This window comes from Tachyglossus aculeatus, assembly GCF_015852505.1.
Source record: "Tachyglossus aculeatus isolate mTacAcu1 chromosome 12 unlocalized genomic scaffold, mTacAcu1.pri SUPER_6_unloc_1, whole genome shotgun sequence".
Lineage (NCBI taxonomy): Eukaryota > Metazoa > Chordata > Mammalia > Monotremata > Tachyglossidae > Tachyglossus > Tachyglossus aculeatus.
The window spans coordinates 1,147,033-1,165,214 of NW_024044828.1; the positions used below are offsets into that span (position 1 = coordinate 1,147,033).

The 18,182-nt window shown below is 47.4% G+C and overlaps 1 protein-coding gene across 5 annotated transcripts in view; it reads right to left on the bottom strand.

Annotated features, from left to right (window-relative positions):
- ADAL (adenosine deaminase like) overlaps window positions 1-18,182 on the bottom strand; it is a 28,485-nt gene that overhangs the window by 1,245 nt on the left and 9,058 nt on the right. For 3 of the 5 annotated variants that reach the window (XM_038741428.1, XM_038741427.1, XM_038741429.1), the window contains 7 exons: window positions 16,964-17,024; window positions 16,014-16,101; window positions 14,515-14,596; window positions 12,920-13,046; window positions 7,734-7,814; window positions 5,817-5,955; window positions 1,482-1,582 (listed from right to left, as the gene is read on the bottom strand). In XM_038741428.1, the coding sequence (XP_038597356.1) occupies window positions 1,482-1,582; window positions 5,817-5,955; window positions 7,734-7,814; window positions 12,920-13,046; window positions 14,515-14,596; window positions 16,014-16,101; window positions 16,964-17,024 (679 nt within the window). The remainder of the gene's footprint in view (window positions 1-1,481; window positions 1,583-5,816; window positions 5,956-7,733; window positions 7,815-12,919; window positions 13,047-14,514; window positions 14,597-16,013; window positions 16,102-16,963; window positions 17,025-18,182) is intronic. The other 2 variants (XM_038741431.1, XM_038741430.1) reach the window with 1 other exon arrangement.

The following is an 18,182-nucleotide window of genomic DNA, read 5'->3' on the forward strand; positions in this document are numbered from 1 at the left end:
TGTTTTCCCGTCCGTTCAGGAAGCGTGGTCAGCTACCCGAGAGTCATGTGAGCGCGCCGTCAAGGAGCAGAAAACAGCGGCCTGCGCTCCTTCGGGCCTCGTCCCCCGCTCTAAGGGAGACAGAGGGTGAAATGTCTCTGCTGGGTGCTGACATAGGGGTGTCAGCGAAGGTTTCTCCCCTCCGAGCATCTGGGGCCCGGGGGAAACTACACGCCTGGCCCAGCATCAGTCACGACATCTGGGGCCTGTTCTCGGAAGACGCAGGAGCTACAGAGGAACATCGTGAGGCCCTGGGCTCCCCGGAGATGTTGGCGTGCTTCCTGGGGCAGGCGAGGTCTTAGTCCCCGCTGCTAACATCGCTGGAGTTACTCTCCAGGGATCCGCGTCTTGAGGCCGCACAACCTCAGCCTGGCGCAAAGCCGGGCAAGGAGTCGATGACCTCGGAAAGCCAGGGGTGGCCAGTCTGCCAAGAAGCCGGGTGCTCACTGGCCCAAGGACAAGTTGCGCGGCTGGATGTGAGAAGAGCCTGAAAGCTGAACGACTGGAGGGCCAAGGGGACCAAAAGAGACTCTTCAGGACACAGGAGGAAATTAGAAATAACTTCTAGCAAAAAAGATTGCTTCCTTTATGCCCAAACCCCCTCTTCCCAAAAAGGTAGCCATCACTGGTCATAATAATGATGATGGCATTTATTATAACCTCAGGAGAGTCGCTAGGACTAGCCACGGCTGGCCGTGAACAAATAATTCTTAACAAAAGCTCACCCCAAAGACGCTTCCCCAACAATCTGGCAATGAATACCCCAAAACAAACACAAAAAAACCCCAACAACAAAAAAAAGATGAACAAAAGAGATCTTGGAGTCTGGTAAATGGTTAGGTCTCATTTTTCATTCACGGCAGATGAAAAGTCAAGCAAACCCTGGCGCCCTTGCATTTGGTGTCGAATTTGTACTTCCCAAGTGCTTAGTACAGTGCTCTGCACATAGTAAGCGCTCAATAAATACGATTGATTGATTGATTGATTGATTGAATCCCACGGCCTCTGAAGAAAGCCCTCTAGCCAGAGAACAAGGGTCTCTACCACTGGTCCAAATCAGAGTAGGAAGACGTGGCCATGTGTCTTTCTGGTGAGGTGAGATCTTAATAATATGATTTCTATGACCACCAGGGATGACGTATTTATGATTATTGTCCACTGCTGTTGTCTATTCAGTGACTCTAAGCTTCATCTATAATAGAGTTACTGCAAACCCTGTCTTCTGGAATCGTCCTGCTGAACTGTTTATGTTTCAACAGCCTTTGCCCTGGACTCTGTGTTCCTTCCACCTGAAAACCTTGATGGTTTCATGGAGGTAGGAGGGGCTCCTTACTCCCTCGTCCAGCCCTTTTCTCCAACCCTCACCCTACCCCTCCAAAGCCCCCCACCCTCTCGGTCCCAAACGGTGAGGGCAAAGGGGAAAGGACACTTAAACATCTTACGCAGATCACGGAAGGGTGACCCATGCTGTACCAGAATCCAAAATGATGTTGGTCATAGGACGGGACCGTCTGACTTTTGATGTTCGAAGTGAGACAAAACTCTACAGAAGAAGACACTGAATCACAGTCCATTTTCCGACACGGGAGGGTTTCAACTCCTGAGACGTCAGCGCCGGTCCTTGCCTTTACCCTTTTTCAAAGCTGCTCTAGCTACAGGCCGAGTGCTATTACATGTAACTGACTATGCTGAATTGTATCGGGAGGAACTCCCAGCCCCTTCTCCTACCGTCCATCAGTCAATCAAATCAACCCACGATATCTGTTGAATGCTTCAGCGGAGCGACGTGCTGAGAGCTTGGGAGGGCACAGCGGAATTGTGGTGTATGTGATCCCGAAATTAAAATAAATAACTTCTCCCCAGAATCGGGATAAATGACACTCCCCACCTCCTTGATCTTGGTGAGGGCCTCTGGGCCTACTCCTCTTCTCGACCCCTGCAGCTAACAATTAATATACGTATTACTGAGGGGTCCCCCCCACCTCCACCCTTCCTATCTCAGCAGTCCCCTTGGAGAGCTGATCCCGGGTGGCTCGGGTATCCCTCGGACATCCTTCAATAATCTAGGGAAGTTTCAAGCCCGGAAAAGTGGGCCTGATCACCAGAGAGTTGCCGTATAGGGCAAGACGACGGATTACGTCGTCAAACTTCTCTGTGCCTCAGTTCCCTCATCTGTAAAATGGGGATTAAGACTGTGAGCCCCCCGTGGGACAACCCGATCACCTTTGTATCCTCCCAGCGCTTACTTAGAACAGTGCTTTGCACAGAGTAAGCGCTTAACAAATACCATCATTATTATTATTAGGTCACGGTGGTTGTGGGTCTGTCTGGGGAGCCCGGACGCTGACCCTCCGGAGTTACGGGGAGGGACTGAACAAACCTTTAATGAGCGACTGAGGTCACCTGGATCTCTGCTGGGAAACACGACGCCCCAGAGGGCTCCTCAGCGGTTTCGGGGATGGTGCTCAGAGCAACTCCAAACCTCCACCTTCCTCCACCCCACAACGGAAACCCACCTCGGACAGAATCGGAAGGAGCTCCCGCTCCATTCCCACTGCAGCACTATTTATCTTGACGTCGGTCTCCTCCTCTGCACACAGTAAGCGCTCAATCAATACGATGGAATGTATGAATGAGCCCGTTGTTGGGCAAGGTTTATCTCTATTTGTTCCTGAATTGGACTTCCCAAGTGCTTAGTCCAGTGCTCTGCACACAGTAAGCGCTCCATCAATACGATGGAATGAATGAATGAGCCCGTTGTTGGGCAGGGTTTATCTCTATTTGTTCCTGAATTGGACTTCCCAAGCGCTTAGTACACTGCTCTGCACACAGTAAGCGCTCAGTCAATATGATGGAATGAATGAATGAATGAATGAGCCCATTGTTGGGCAGGGTTTGTCTCTGTTGCCGAATTGTACTTTCCAGGTGCTTAATACACTGCTCTGAACAAAGTAAGCACTCAATCAATACTATGGAATGAATGAGTGAGCCCGTTGTTGGGCAGGGTTTATCTCTATTTGTTCCTGAATTGGACTTCCCAAGCGCTTAGTCCAGTGCTCTGCACACAGTAAGCGCTCAGTCAATACGATGGAATGAATGAATGAATGAATGAGCCCATTGTTGGGCAGGGTTTGTCTCTGTTGCCAAATTGTACTTTCCAGGCGCTTAATACACTGCTCTGCACACAGTAAGCGCTCAATTAATACGATGGAATGAATGAATGAGCCCGTTGTTGGGAAGGGTTTATCTCTATTTGTTCCTGAATTGGACTTCCCAAGCGCTTAGTACAGTGCTCTGCACACAGTAAGCGCTCAGTCAATACGATGGAATGAATGAATGAATGAATGAGCCCATTGTTGGGCAGGGTTTGTCTCTGTTGCCAAATTGTACTTTCCAGGCGCTTAATACACTGCTCTGCACACAGTAAGCGCTCAATCAATACGATGGAATGAATGAATGAATGAGCCCATTGTTGGGTAGGGACTGTCTCTATTTGTTGCCGAATTGTACTTCCAAAGCGCTTAGTACAGTGCTCTGCACACAGTAAGCGCTCAATCAATATGATGGAATGAATGAATGAATGAGCCCATTGTTGGGTAGGGACTGTCTCTAACCAACTGTCCCAAGCACTTAGTACAGTGCTCTGCACACAGTAAGCGCTCAATAAATACGACGGAATGAATGATTTTTCCACCCCTCCTCCTCCCCGCTTCTAGACTGCGAGTCCGTTGGTGGGCGGGGATTGTCTCTGTTGCTGAATTGTCCTTTCCAAGCGCTTAGTACAGTGCTCTGCACACAGAAAGCGCTCAATGCCATTGAATGACTGTAAGCTCGTTGCGGGGAGGGAACAGGCCCACCGACTCTGTTGTATTTATACTTTCCTAAGCACTCGGGAGTGTTCGGCTCAAAGAAAGCGCTCAATAATTACCAACCTCCGGCGGGGCCCCTCTGGTATCGCTCGTGGCTGAAAGCCACCCCAGCGTCCCCCGCAATTGATTGCCCGGGTAGGGACCGTCTCTATATGTTGCCAACTTGTACTTCCCAAGCGCTTAGTACAGTGCTCTGCACACAGTAAGCGCTCAATAAATACCATTGATTGATTGATTGACTCCCAGCCAGGAGACGAGGGATGAGAAGGACCCCTTGGGAGAGGCAGCGGGGCTCGGTGGAAAGAGCCCGGGTTTGGGAGTCGGAGGACGTGGGTTCTAATCCCGGCCCCGCCACTCATCAGCTGGGTGACCTTGGGCGCGCCACTTAACTCCTCTGAGCCTCCGTTACCTCATCTGGAAAATGGGGATGAAGACTGTGAGCCCTCCATGGGACGACCTGGTATCTACCGCAGCGCTTGGCACATAGTAAATGCTTAACAAATACCATTATTATTAGTAGTAGAAGTAGTAATAATCATACTCTTCATTCATTCATTCATTCAATCGTATTTATTGAACGCTTACTGTGTGCAACCGTATTTATTGAGCGCTTACTGTGTGCAGAGCACTGTACTAAGCGCTTGGGAAGTACAAGTAGGAGAAGCAGCGTGGCTCGATGAAAAGAGCACTGGCTTGGGAGTCAAGAGGTCGCGGGTTCCAATCCCGGCTCTGCCACGTGTCTGCTGTGTGACCTTGGGCAAGTCACTTCACTTCTCTGAGCCTCAGTTACCTCATCTGAAAAATGGGGATGAAGACTGTGAGCCCCACATGGGCCAACCTGATCACTTTGTATCCTCCCCAGCGCTTAGAACAGTGCTTGGCACATAGTAAGTGCTTAACAAATACCATTATTATTAGTAGTAGAAGTAGTAATAATCATACTCTTCATTCATTCATTCATTCAATCGTATTTACTGAGCGCTTACTGTGTGCAATCAATCGTATTTATTGAGTGCTTACTGTGTGGAGAGCACTGTACTAAGCGCTTGGGAAGTACAAGTGGGAGAAACAGCGCAGCTCGATGAAAAGAGCACCGGCTTGGGAGTCAAGAGGTTGCGGGCTCCAATCCCGGCTCTGCCACGTGTCTGCTGTGTGACCTTGGGCATGTCACTTCACTTCTCTGAGCCTCAGTTACCTCATCTGGAAAATGGGGATGAAGACCGTGAGGCCCACGTGGGCCAACCTGATCACTCTGTATGCTCCCCAGTGCTTAGAACAGCGCTTGGCACATAGTAAGTGCTTAACAAATACCATTATTATTAGTAGAAGTAGTAATAATCATACTCTTCATTCATTCATTCATTCAATCGTATTTATTGAACTCTTACTGTGTGCAATCAATCAATCAATCAACCAATCGTATTTATTGAGTGCTTACTGTGTGCAGAGCACTGTACTAAGCGCTTGGGAAGTACAAGTGGGAGAAGCAGCGCGGTTCGATGAAAAGAGCACCGGCTTGGGAGTCAAGAGGTCGCGGGTTCCAATCCTGGCTCTGCCACGTGTCTGCTGTGTGACCTTGGGCAAGTCACTTCACTTCTCTGAGCCTCAGTTACCTCAACTGGAAAATGGGGATGAAGACCGTGAGCACCCCCGTGGGACAACCTGATCACTTTGTATCCTCCCCAGCGCTTAGAACAGCGCTTGGCACATAGTAAGTGCTTAACAAATACCATTATTATTAGTAGTAGAAGTAGTAATAATCATACTCTTCATTCATTCATTCAATCATATTTATTGAACGCTTACTGTGTGCAACAGTGCTTGGCACACAGTAAGCGCTTAGCAAATGCCATCATTATTATGATCATTATTATACTTATTATTAGCCCTTCAGATGGTCTTCCTTACCGATGGGGATCTGAAGCTGGCGCACCAGCTCCGTCAGGCTCGGCGAATCTCCCGCGCAACGATGAAGAAACGTCCCGTGCCCGATTCGGTCAGGAGGCAACCCCAGGAGAACTTGGGTCTCTTTCTCTTGATTTGGAATCTAAACAGGAAACAATTTCAGGGTCCAAATAATAACAATAATAATAATAATGGCATTTATTAAGCGTTTCCTACATGGAAAGCACTGTTCTAAGCGCTGGGGAGGTTACAGGGTGATCAGGTTGGCCCTCGGGGGGCTCACAGTCTTCATCCCCATTTTAAAGATGAGGTCACTGAGGCACAGACTGCTTATTCGCAATCAATCATATTTATTGAGCGCTTACTGTGCGCAGAGCACTGTACTAAGCGCTTGGGAAGTACAAGTTGGCAACATATAGAGACAGTCCCAACAGAGGGCTCACAGTCTAGAAGGACTTCGCAAGGACTTATATCCTTGCCCCCCCAGGACCAATCTTACTTAGTTTATTCCTAGATGCTATTTATGTCCACCTTCTTGGTAGACGCCCAGTCGTTCACTCATTCAATTGTATTTATCGAGGGCTTACTGTGCGCAGAGCACTGTACTAAGCGCAATTCAGCAGCACTCAGTACACTCCAGTCATCGCTCTGCCAGTTACTTCCAGGTTTCATGAGAAGCAGCGGGGCTCAGCGGAAAGAGCCCGGGCTTTGGAGTCAGAGGTCATGGGTTTGAATCCCGGCTCTGCCACGTGTCTACTGTGTGACCCTGGGCAAGTCACTTCACTTCTCTGAGCCTCAGTTACCTTATCTGGAAAATGGGGATTAAGACTGTGAGCCCCACATGGGACAACTTGATCCCACTGTAACCACCCCGGCGCTTAGAACAGTGCTTTGTACATAGTAAGCGCTCAATAAATGCTACTATTATTATTATTATTATTATTTGGGCAGTTCTTGCCCAGGAGTTTCTTGTGCTGAAATTCCTACAGGAAACAATGTGGTTGACCAAAGCATGAACCTGGGAATCTAGACATTTGAATTCTGGTCCCGTCTAGCAGATATTTGTAGCGAGTCAATTTCCGACGATTTGGTAATAATAATAATAATGATGATGGTATTTGTTAAGCGCTTACCATGTGTGAAGCACTGTTCTAAGCGCTGGGGGGGATACAAGGTGATCAGGTTGTCCCACGGGGGGCTCACAGTCTTCACCCCCATTTTACAGAGGAGGTCACTGAGGCATGGAGAAGTTAAGCCCAAGATCACACAGCCCGCGCTCTTTCCACTGGGCCACGCTGCCAATCTCTCCCTCTATAACGAGGATAATCATTCATTCATTCATTCAATCGTATTTATTGAGCACTTACTGTGTGTACTAAGCGCTCAGGAAGTACAAGTTGGCAACATATAGAGACGGTCCCTACCCGACAGCGGGCTCACCGTCTAGAAGATGCTAACGTCACTTTGCCTGCTCGCCTGTCTGCCTTTGTGGCTGTTGTACACTGAACTCTCCGGGAAATTCAGCCCTCCGTTATTCACCGAGGAAAGGAAGGAAGGAAGGGGACCTCACAGTAAGCGCTCAATAAATACAATTGAACGAATGAATTTACAGTGGAGGAACTGTGTGGCCGAAAGCCTGTGTTACTGTCACCCGCTGACAGGGAGCTGGGGCCGAACTTGACGAGGAAGTCCCATCATCTCCTTGGTCGGCCGTGAAGATGTTGGACTGAGGTCACCTTGGCCTGCTTACTGGACCCTCCCCAGGACAGGCTCCTGCTCCACCAACGTCTACAGAAATGAATTCACCCCCCCACTGAACCTTAAACTCGGACAAAGTCGTTCGTCGACGTGGCCAGTGAAGCTCGGAAGGGGAGGATAGCGGCGGAAGACGAAATTTTCAAGACCGCGACGTGATTTTACCTCCGCGAGATGCACCGCCAGCTTCAGGCCAGCTTTCCTTGCTTCCCACAGGGGTTCAAAAAAGTCCTTTCCGTGTCCTGCCTGGAAGGAAGGGGTGAAATAAGGATCCGGGAAAACGCTGGGCGCGAGTCACTGGAACACGGTTCCGGAAGGGATCAATGAACTAATCAAACAACGGCATTTGCTGAGCGTTTACTGTGAGCAGAGCACTGAACTAGGCACTTGGGGGAGTCTAAAGAAGTCATCTGGGCAGGCCACCGAAGCCAATCTAAGCCAGGTAGCGTCCCATTCATTTCCTTCTGGTCTACAGCGTGGCTCAGTGGAAAGAGCCGGGGCTTTGGAGAGGTCATGGGTTCGAGTCCCGGCTCCGCCACGTCTGCTGTGTGACCCTGGGCGAGTCACTTCACTTCTCTGAGCCTCAGTTCCCTCATCTGTAAAATGGGGATTGACTGTGAGCCCCGCGTGGGTCAACCCGATCACGTTGTATCCCCCCCAGCGCTTAGAACAGTGCTTTGCACACAGTAAGCGCTTAACAAATGCCATCATTATTATTATTATTGCAGAGAAGCAGCGTGCCTCAGTGGAAAGAGCCCGGGCTTTGGAGTCGGAGGTCATGGGTTCAAATCCCGGCCCTGCTGTGTGACCGTCGGCAAGTCACTTCACTTCTCTGGGCCTCGGTTCCCTCATCTGGAAAATGGGGATGAAGACTGGGAGCCCCCCGTGGGACAACCTGATCACCTTGTAACCTCCCTAGGGCTTAGAACAGTGCTTTGCACATAGTCAGCGCTTAATAAATGCTATCATTATTATTATTACGTCTCCACAATCTTTTAAAAACAGGAAACTAAACCGGCCTGGCGTAATTCCTTCTTCACGGTCTGATGACTTCTAGCCTCTTGCGCCCTTTGAGATGGTTGCCCAATGCTTAGAGGGTTCATCTACCTTCTCCTCCCGGTTTGGGGGTACACAGAGAAGCAGCGTGGCTCGGTGGAAAGAGCCCGGGCTTTGGAGTCAGAGGTCATGGGTTCAAATCCCGACTCCGCCACTTGTCAGCTGGGTGACTTCAGGCAAGTCACTTCACTTCTCTGGGCCTCAGTGACCTCATGTGGAAAATGGGGGTGAAGACTGGGAGCCCCCCGTGGGACCACCTGATCACCTTGGAACCTCGTGCTTTTAAACGCTTAATAAATGCCATTATTATTATAAAGAGAGACGATCCCTGCCCACACGGGGCTTCCAGTCTAGAAGACTCCTTACCATTGGCTTTAAAGCACTCAATCAGCTCTTCCCCTCCTCTCTAGCCGCACCGATCCATTATAACCCAACCTGTGCGCTCGACGACTAACGCCAGCCTAATCTCTCCGTACGTTGATCTCATCTTTCTCATTTTGTGCCCACCCCCTCCCTCCCACTTCACATCCGACAGACACCACTCTCCTCCCCTTCAAAGCCCTGCAAAAATAAAAATAATAATCCCATCTCCTCTAAGAGACCCTCCCTGTTTAAACCCTCCCTGTTAAATCACCTATGTACTCGGGCCTGGGGCCCTGGAGCCCTTTGAGATTCACCCCTCCTCCAGCTCCGTCACAGCCATCTGTAATTTATCATCATCATCATCATCATCAATCATATTTATTGAGCGCTTACTGTGTGCAGAGCACTGTACTAAGCGCTTGGGAAGTACAAGTTGGCAACATACAGAGACAGTCCCTACCCAACAGTGGGCTCACAGTCTAAAAGGGTTATTTCAATGTCAGTCTACCCCTCTAAACTGCAAGCTCCTCGTGGGCAGGGATGGGGTCTGTCTATTGTAAGCAGTGTGGTTCAGTGGAAAGAGCCCGGGCTTTGAATCCCGGCTCTGCCAAATGTCAGCTGGGTGACTTTGGGCAAGTCACAGCTTCTCTGGGCCTCAGTTATCTCATCTGTAAAACGGGGATTAAGACTGTGAGCCCCCCGTGGGGCAACCTGGTCGCCTTGTAACCTCCCCAGTGCTTAGAACAGTGCTTTGCACATAGTAAGCGCTTAATAAATGCCATTGCTATTGTACTGACCTCTCCCAAGCAACCAAGCGCCAGTTCGGTGCTCTGCACACGGTAAGATGCAAATGCCATTTGATTGATTGATTGATTGATTGTTTCGGAGCCCGGGGCCCATCCGCTCAGTGCCGCTGTCCGGGGGTATGATGCCTGGCCTTGACGATATGTGTCAGTCTGCCCTCCCCCAGCTGCCTATCGGCGGGCCGCCTTTCTCTAACAGAACAGGGCCACAGGTTTGGTCCCTGCCTTCACTGATATTTGGGATTCTGAATGCATTTATAAGTTTCTGCAAGTGTAGACATGGCTGGAGGTGCATGTATGTGCACATGTGTTTGCATGTCGGTGACCGTCTAGGAGCACGTGCCCCCCATCCCTTCTGCGTCACCTCGACTCACTCCCTTAGCTCTTCCCCGTCCCTGCCCCACAGCGTTTACATACATATGTATAGATCTACAATTCTATTTATTTAAATTGAGGCCTGTTTACTTGTTTAGATGTGTATATATCTATAATTCTATTTATATTGATGCCTGTTGACTTGTTTAGATGTGTATATGTCTATGATTCTATTTATATTGATGCCTGTTGACTTGTTTAGATGTGTATATATCTATAATTCTATTTATATTGATGCCCGTTTACTTGTTTAGATGTGTATATATATCTATAATTCTATTTATTTATACTGATGCCCATTTACTTGTTTAGATGCGTATATATCTATAATTCTATTTATTTATACTGATGCCCGTTTACTTGTTTAGACGTGTATATATCTATAATTCTACTTATTTATATTGATGCCTGCTTACTTGTTTAGATGTGTATATATCTATAATTCTACTTATTTATATTGATGCCTGTTTACTTGCTTAGATGTACATATGTCTGTAATTCTATTTATTTATATTGATGCCTGTTTACTTGTTTAGATGTGTACATATCTATAATTCTATTTATTTATACTGATGCTCGTTTACTAGTTTTGATGTGTATATATCTATAATTCTATTTATTTGTATTGATGCCCGCTTACTTGTTTAGATGTGTATATATCTATAATTCTATTTCTTTATATTGATGCCCGTTTACTTGTTTAGATGTGTATATATCCATAATTCTATTTCTTTACATTGATGTCCATTTACTAGTTTAGATGTGTATGTATCTATAATTCTACTTATTTATATTGATGCCCGTTTACTTGTTTTGATGTGTATATATCTATAATTCTATTTATTTATACTGATGCCCATTTACTTCTTTAGATGTGTATATATCTATAATTCTATTTATTTATACTGATGCCCGCTTACTTGTTTAGATGTGCATGTATCTATAATTCTATTTCTTTACATTGATGCCCGCTTACTTGTTTAGATGTGTATATATCTATGATTCTATTTATATTGATGCCTGTTTACTTGTTTGGATGTGTATATATCTATAATTCTATTTATTTATACTGATGCCCGTTTACTTGTTTAGATGTGTATATATCTATAATTCTATTTATTTATACTGATGCCCATTTACTTGTTTAGATGTGTATATATCTATAATTCTACTTATTTATATTGATGCCTGCTTACTTGTTTAGATGTGTATATATCTATAATTCTATTTATTTATATTGATGCCTGTTTACTTGTTTAGATGTGTATATGTCTATAATTCTATTTATTTATATTGATGTCTGTTTACTTGCACAGATGTGTATATATCTATAATTCTAATCATTCATACTGATGCCCATTTACTTGTTTAGATGTGTATATATCTATAATTGTATTTATTTATACTGATGCCCATTTACTTGTTTAGATGTGTATATATCTATAATTATATTTATTTATATTGATGCCTGTTTACTTGTTTAGATGTGTATATATATCTATAATTCTATTTATTTATACTGATGCCCGTTTACTTGTTTAGATGTGCATATATCTATAATTCTATTTCTTTACATTGATGCCCGCTTGTTTAGATGTGTATATATCTATGATTCTATTTCTATTGATGCCTGTTTACTTGTTTAGATGTGTATATATCTATAATTCTATTTATTTATACTGATGCCTGTTTACTTGTTTTGATGTGTATATATCTATAATTCTATTCATTTATACTGATGCCCATTTACTTGTTTAGATGCGTATATATCTATAATTGTATTTATTTATACTGATGCCCGTTTACTTGTTTAGATGTGTATATATAATTCTACTTATTTATATTGATGCCCATTTACTTGTTTAGATGTGCATATATCTATAATTCTATTTATTTATATTGATGCCTGTTTACTTGTTTAGATGTGCATATATCTATAAATTCTGTTTATTTATATTGATGCCTGTTTACTTGTTTTGATGTCCGTCCCCCCCCGGCTCTAGACCGTAAACCCGGTGTGAGTAGGGACTGCCTTTCTTTATTGCTGAACTATACTTTCCAAGCGCTTAGTACAGTACTCTGCACACAGTAAGCGCTCAGTAAATACGACTGAATGAATGAATGAATGAATGAAGGAACGCATGCCTACCTGCATTTGAAGCAGCGTGGCTCAGTGGAAAGAGCCCGGGCTTTGGAGTCAGAGGTCATGGGTTCTAATTCCGGCTCAGCCACTTGTCAGCTGGGTGACTTTGGGCAAGCCATTTCACTTCTCTGGGCCTCAGTTACCTCATCTGGAAAATGGGGATTAGAACTGGGACTCCACGTGGGACAACCTGATCGCCTTGTAGCCCCCCCAGCGCTTAGAACGGTGCTTCGCACATAGTAAGCGCTTAACAAATGCTATTATTATTATTATTATTATTTTTATTATTATCTCCAACTTGCTCAAGGAAACTATCCACAGAAAGGAGGTTTTCTTGGCCGCAGCCACCCAGCAAGGAAAGTTTCAGGGCCGAGAGACCGGACCCCGACCATTGCCCTCCGGCCACTAAAGCGTAAAACATTCAGCCACCATCATCATCATCATCAATCGTATTTATTGAGCGCTTACTATGTGCAGAGCACTGCACTAAGCGCTTGGGAAGTACAAATTGGCAACATATAGAGACAGTCCCTACCCAACAGTGGGCTCACAGTCTAAAAGACCAACGTAACAACGTAAGAAAAACTGGCTCTGTTGCAAAAATAACTTACAGTGGGGTCTCCGCTGAGGTCGAGGCCAAGAACGGTATCCTCGGTGGACAGGAAGAACTCTTCGGCAAGTTTAACGGTCTCCCGGGCAACCGCAGGACCGCCCCGCCGGTCTATGGCCATCAAATACCTACGATGGATGCACGAATCACATTCAAGATGAACACGGTGGGGACAAAGAGAAGGGAGATTCCTTTATTCTTTTAAGAACTTAATAAAGCAGACTCTAACTTACTGAATACATTAGGCGCCAGTTGAGATCCAGAATCATAAATGTGGTATTTTTTAAGCACAGCGCTGAGTGCTGAGGTAGATATGAGACAATCATATCGGACTTTGTCCCTATCCTGCGTGGGGCTCACGGGGAAAGAGAATAAGTATCTCATCCCAGCGCTTACTTTGCACATAGTAAGCGCTTAATAAATGCCATCGTTATCATTATTATCCCCACTTTACAGCTCAGGAAACTGAGGCCCAAAGGCTTGCCCGGCGGAGCAGGGATTAGAACGCAGGTCTTCCGTCTCCAGGACTGGGGTCTTTCTGTTAGGCCACCCTGCTTCTCGGAATGTTTTTGGGAAATCCTTAAACACTCGGTTCTCCCCTTCCACGCAGAAGGGTGAACGGAGAGGGAGTCAGCCGATCTCAGCGTCCGCCCCGCCATTTTCAAGCCAGCCCCCGGCCGTCCCTGGCAGCGAGCGGAGGAAAACCGGCCCGTGCCCTCAAAGAGCACCCCAACGCACCCCGGCCCGAGTGGCTGCTACGGCAGGGTGGGCACGCAATTCATTCAATCGTATTTACTGAGTGCTTACTGTGTGCAGAGCACTGCGCTAAGCGCTTGATGACTCTGCCCGTGGGAAGACGGAGAAAATCTGTGGAGGGAGAGGTTCTCCCCGGTTGTGAAGAGCGGGGCAGTCATCATCAATCGTATTTATTGAGTGCTTACTATGTGCAGAGCACTGTACTAAGCGCAGTCCAAACACATGAGGTGTGGGGAACTTTCAACGAAGCTCTCCGGAAATTGCAGGCCTCCGCTGCCGGCCCAGAGGACTCCCTGAATCCCACAGATAGGCCACAGGGGACCCCCAGATTACCAGCACCCTGGGTGGCTCCTTAGGAATGGTTCCAGGTTGCCCACATCCTAGGGGAATCCCGGTGGCTGGGATAGTTCCCGGTTTGCGGCGTCCTTCCTAGCATTAAAACGGGCTCGGGGGAATGGGGAAGCGAGGGGCCCGGGGGTGCTACCAGTGCTCCTGGTTTGATCTGGAAGCCCTCAGGAACCTCAGAAGCCATTTAGGGCCCCAGGGAGGGGCCCGGCCTTATCCCAGCCCCCTTCAGAGGTCCCCAAATGGGGAGCTGCACCCCCTTCCTACCCCCCTACCCCCCCAGGGATGGCTGAAAGCAGGTTCCCCCAAGATCCCCGATTGCCAGCGGTTTGCCGAGGCCTCCCCCAAACCGGGATTCGGAGTCCTGGCTGAATCCCGGGCAGTTGTCTGGGGGAAAAGGTATCACAACCTAAACCCAGGGTGACCTTTCACAGGGAGGAAGAATCAAGTTCATCAGGTTTATCCTTAGAGGAGAAAGTGTACAAAATAAGTCACCTCACATCTATGTCTAGATTCTCGTCTTTGGACTGCTTTATGCCTTCAAGAACAGCTTCCACGTAAGTCCTCTTGGTCATACCTAAAAGTGACAATATGTTTATCGGTCAATAAGTTTTACTTCACACCTGCTGTGTGCCGACCACTGTACTAAGCACTTGGGAGAGTACAACAGAGCCAACAGATGTGATTCTTGACCTAGGGGAGCTTACAATCTATCAGGGAGAGGGGAACAAAAGTAACTTACATAACGGAGGAAGAAGAGGGGACGGAAGATGCCCGAGGTGGTGAATTCACAAGTGGGCAGTTGGCAGAGATGCCAAGGCATAGGATGGGGGCAAGGAAGAGGTAAAACCAAAGGAGAGCAGAAATTCATCCTGGAGGAGACGTCATTCGCACCCTTTATTCACCCCTCCCTCGGCCCCACACACGTACGGATAGGTACATATCCGTAATCCATTTATTTATCTATATTAAGGTCTGTCTTTCCCTCTAGGCTGTAAACTTGTCTGGACGGGGAACACGCCTATTAACTCATTTATAGTGTACTCTCCCAAGTGTTGACTACAGTACTATGAGCAGGAAGAGTGCAACAAATGTGACTGATTGACGTGATTTCAGAGGGACACTGAAGATGCGGAGCACTTTGGTCTGTCAGACCGGAAGAGGGAAGGAATTACAGACAGGAGGAAAGACAAGAAGAGGAGGGCAAAGTTGGGAAGGCATTATGGGGGAGGGGGTGGAGGAATAGAGCGGATAAGTAGGAGGGAGAGGCTGATGGAGGGCCTTAAAGCCCAATGTCAGGAGTTTCTGTCTGATGTTATGAAGAGTTGGGGGAGATGAGTGCAGGGTGATATTTTAGAAATCTGGTCCAGGCAGTCAAGCGAAGCGGGGACTGGAGAGGAGAGAGACCAGTGCCAAGGCCGATGCATATGACATGTGCCTGGACTAGGGTGTTGGTCATTTCGATGGGAAGGATGGGGCAGATGACGGATCCTGGAAGCGATGGGGGCTTTTGTGGGAAAACTCTGCCCCGATGGAACGGCTGGGGGAATTTGTGTGAAACCGAATTTCCGAGGAAACCACCTCCTCTACTTTGAAAACGGTTTCCCATAATTTCTCACTCTGGGCCACTCGGAACCGTTCAAGGGCTGAGGCTAGTGTTTAAAAGGGGAAGGAGGGAACCTGTTTTTCCCATCCCCTCCCTTCAGCTCTTTGACCCTCACCTTTCAGCTCGCTATAAAGCAACTTTGCTCAGCCAGAGAACAGGGCTCCTGCTACGGTCCAGGGCGGGTGTCAGGACGGGAGGGGTGGGGGGATTTGTCGTCGAGCACAGAGGCCGGCTTGGGCCTCCTTCGAGGGCCGGAGGGCATGTGAGTCCTGGGGTCCCACCGGGGGTACAATTCCACTCTGGGAATGAACAGGAAGGAGACGAGAGGAAGACAGGCAGGAGGGAGCCGAGGCTCATTTCCTACTTCAAGAAACATTACAGATGATACCTGTCGTAATTTCTTCCCTGGGGGTGCTCCTCAGCTCCAGATACTTGACCCCATCATCCGCAAACTCTTTAATAACATCTCTGGTGACCTAATAAGAGTAGCACACAGAGTACTTTTGAGCTCCAAGATGGATAGATGGAGGACGGGTAAACGATGAAGGACCTAGAATTAAAGTTTCATGACTGTTTTAGTGCGAACTGACAAACGCCTCAAAGAAATTAGGGTTGGACAAAGTCCGGGATGAATGATACCTAGTGGGTTGTTAAGAGAGAACGTTAGGGATGTCAGAAAAATCAAAAATCAGGAAGGCTTTGGAAAGGTTCACGGCTGCGGGGTGCACGATGGGTCATCACAGAGGAAAGTCAGTTTACTTAAGTTCACTTAGATTGTGAGCCCCGGCGATTAGAACATAGTAAATGCTTAACAGATGTCATAATTATTATTATTATTAGGGGAGTTAGATGGTCCATTCTAACCATGAGGCCACAATCCCACTGTCGGGCGGAGAACTCGGGGCCAAGTGGATCATCTAATACGGCTTGTAGGCTTTTAAATTCCCATCGGCCCATGAAATCAGAATCCCATCCTCCTGTCCTATATTCTCACACATTCAACCCAGCTCAGGGATCTGCCGATACCTTGGCTTTTTCTCCTTCTTCACCCCGGGGTTGGCCAGTGAGTCATTTTTCACTTCTTTACTCCTCATCTACTAAATCGGCGCCGGTCAAAGGTTTGGAGAGTACGTAGATATACGGTCAGTCGACGCTATTTGGTCAAATCTTGGCGCCTAGTGTCTCGAACCTTAAGATGACTGTATCTCAGTAGCTCCCACTCACAGAAAACACCCACGGATTTAGCCATGTCTTTAAAGAGATTCTCATTGTAAATGGAAAACTTAAAAAATATATATTTCCTGCTTTTTACTGGTTCTGAGAAACTTTCGATCTTACCATTAATACATCTTCAGCGCTGTTCGTGATCTGGTGGATGAGCTGAAACATCTGGAAATACCTGCGACAGGGTTCAGGGTAAAAATGAACTGTGGCACTGGTTAAGCGCTTACCGTCAATCAATCGTATTTATTGGGCACTTACTGTGTGCAGGGCACTGAACTAAGCGCTTGGGAGAGTACAACATAGAGGTGGTAGACACGTTCCCTGCCCACAACGAGCTCATACTCTAGAGGGGGAGACAGACATTAGTAAAATTAGACAAATTACGGATGTGTAGGTGAGTGCTGAGGGAGGGGTGAATAAATCAGTGCACAGAAGAGAAATGAGTTACGGAAAGCCTCCTGGACGAGATGTGCTTTAAATAAGGTTTGGAAGGTGGAGAGAGAGCGCTCGTCTGTCGGATAGGAAGACGGAGGATTTTCCAGGCCGGAGGTAGGACGCAGGCAACAGCTGGGCAGAGAGACAGGAGAGATCACAGTACAGTGGTTGGCACGAGAGGAGTGAACTCCGCATGCTGAGTCGTAATGGGAAAGCCGCGAGGGAAGGCAGGAGAGGGCAAGGTGACCGAATGCTTGCAAGCTGATGAGTTTCTTTGATGCGCAGGTGGATGGGCTGAACGTTTTTGTGGAAAAATGATCCAGGCAGCAGAGTGAAATACGGGCTGGGGTGGGGGGAAAAGTAGCCAGGGACATCAGCAAGAGGCTGATGTAGTAATCAAGATGGGATAGGTTAAGTACTTGGATTAATATGGTAATGGTTTGGATGAAGAGGAAAGGGCAGATTTTAGCCCTGTTGTGAACAGGATTTGGTTGAATGAGAGAGATGAGTCGAGGACAACCCCAAGGTTGTGAGAGAGGGAGAACGGTGGTGTTGTTTAAACCACCGGGCAAGTCAGGAGGAGGACGGGGTTTCAGTGGGAAGATACAGGGTTCTGTTTTGGACGTGTTAAGTCGGAGGGGTTGGTGAGGCATCCAAGCAGAGCTGTCCTGAAGGCAGGAGGGAGTGGGAGACTGCAGAGGAGGAGAGAGATCGGGGCTGGAGATGGAGATTTGGGAATCGTCCACATAAAGACGGGAGTCAAAGGCGTGGGAGTGAATGAGTTCTCCAAGGGAGTGGGTGCAGATGGAGAGTAGCGGGAGACCCACACCTGAGCCTTGAGGGACTTTACTAGGTGCCAAGCACTACAGTAAAGAGTAAAGCGCTGGGGTAGATGCAA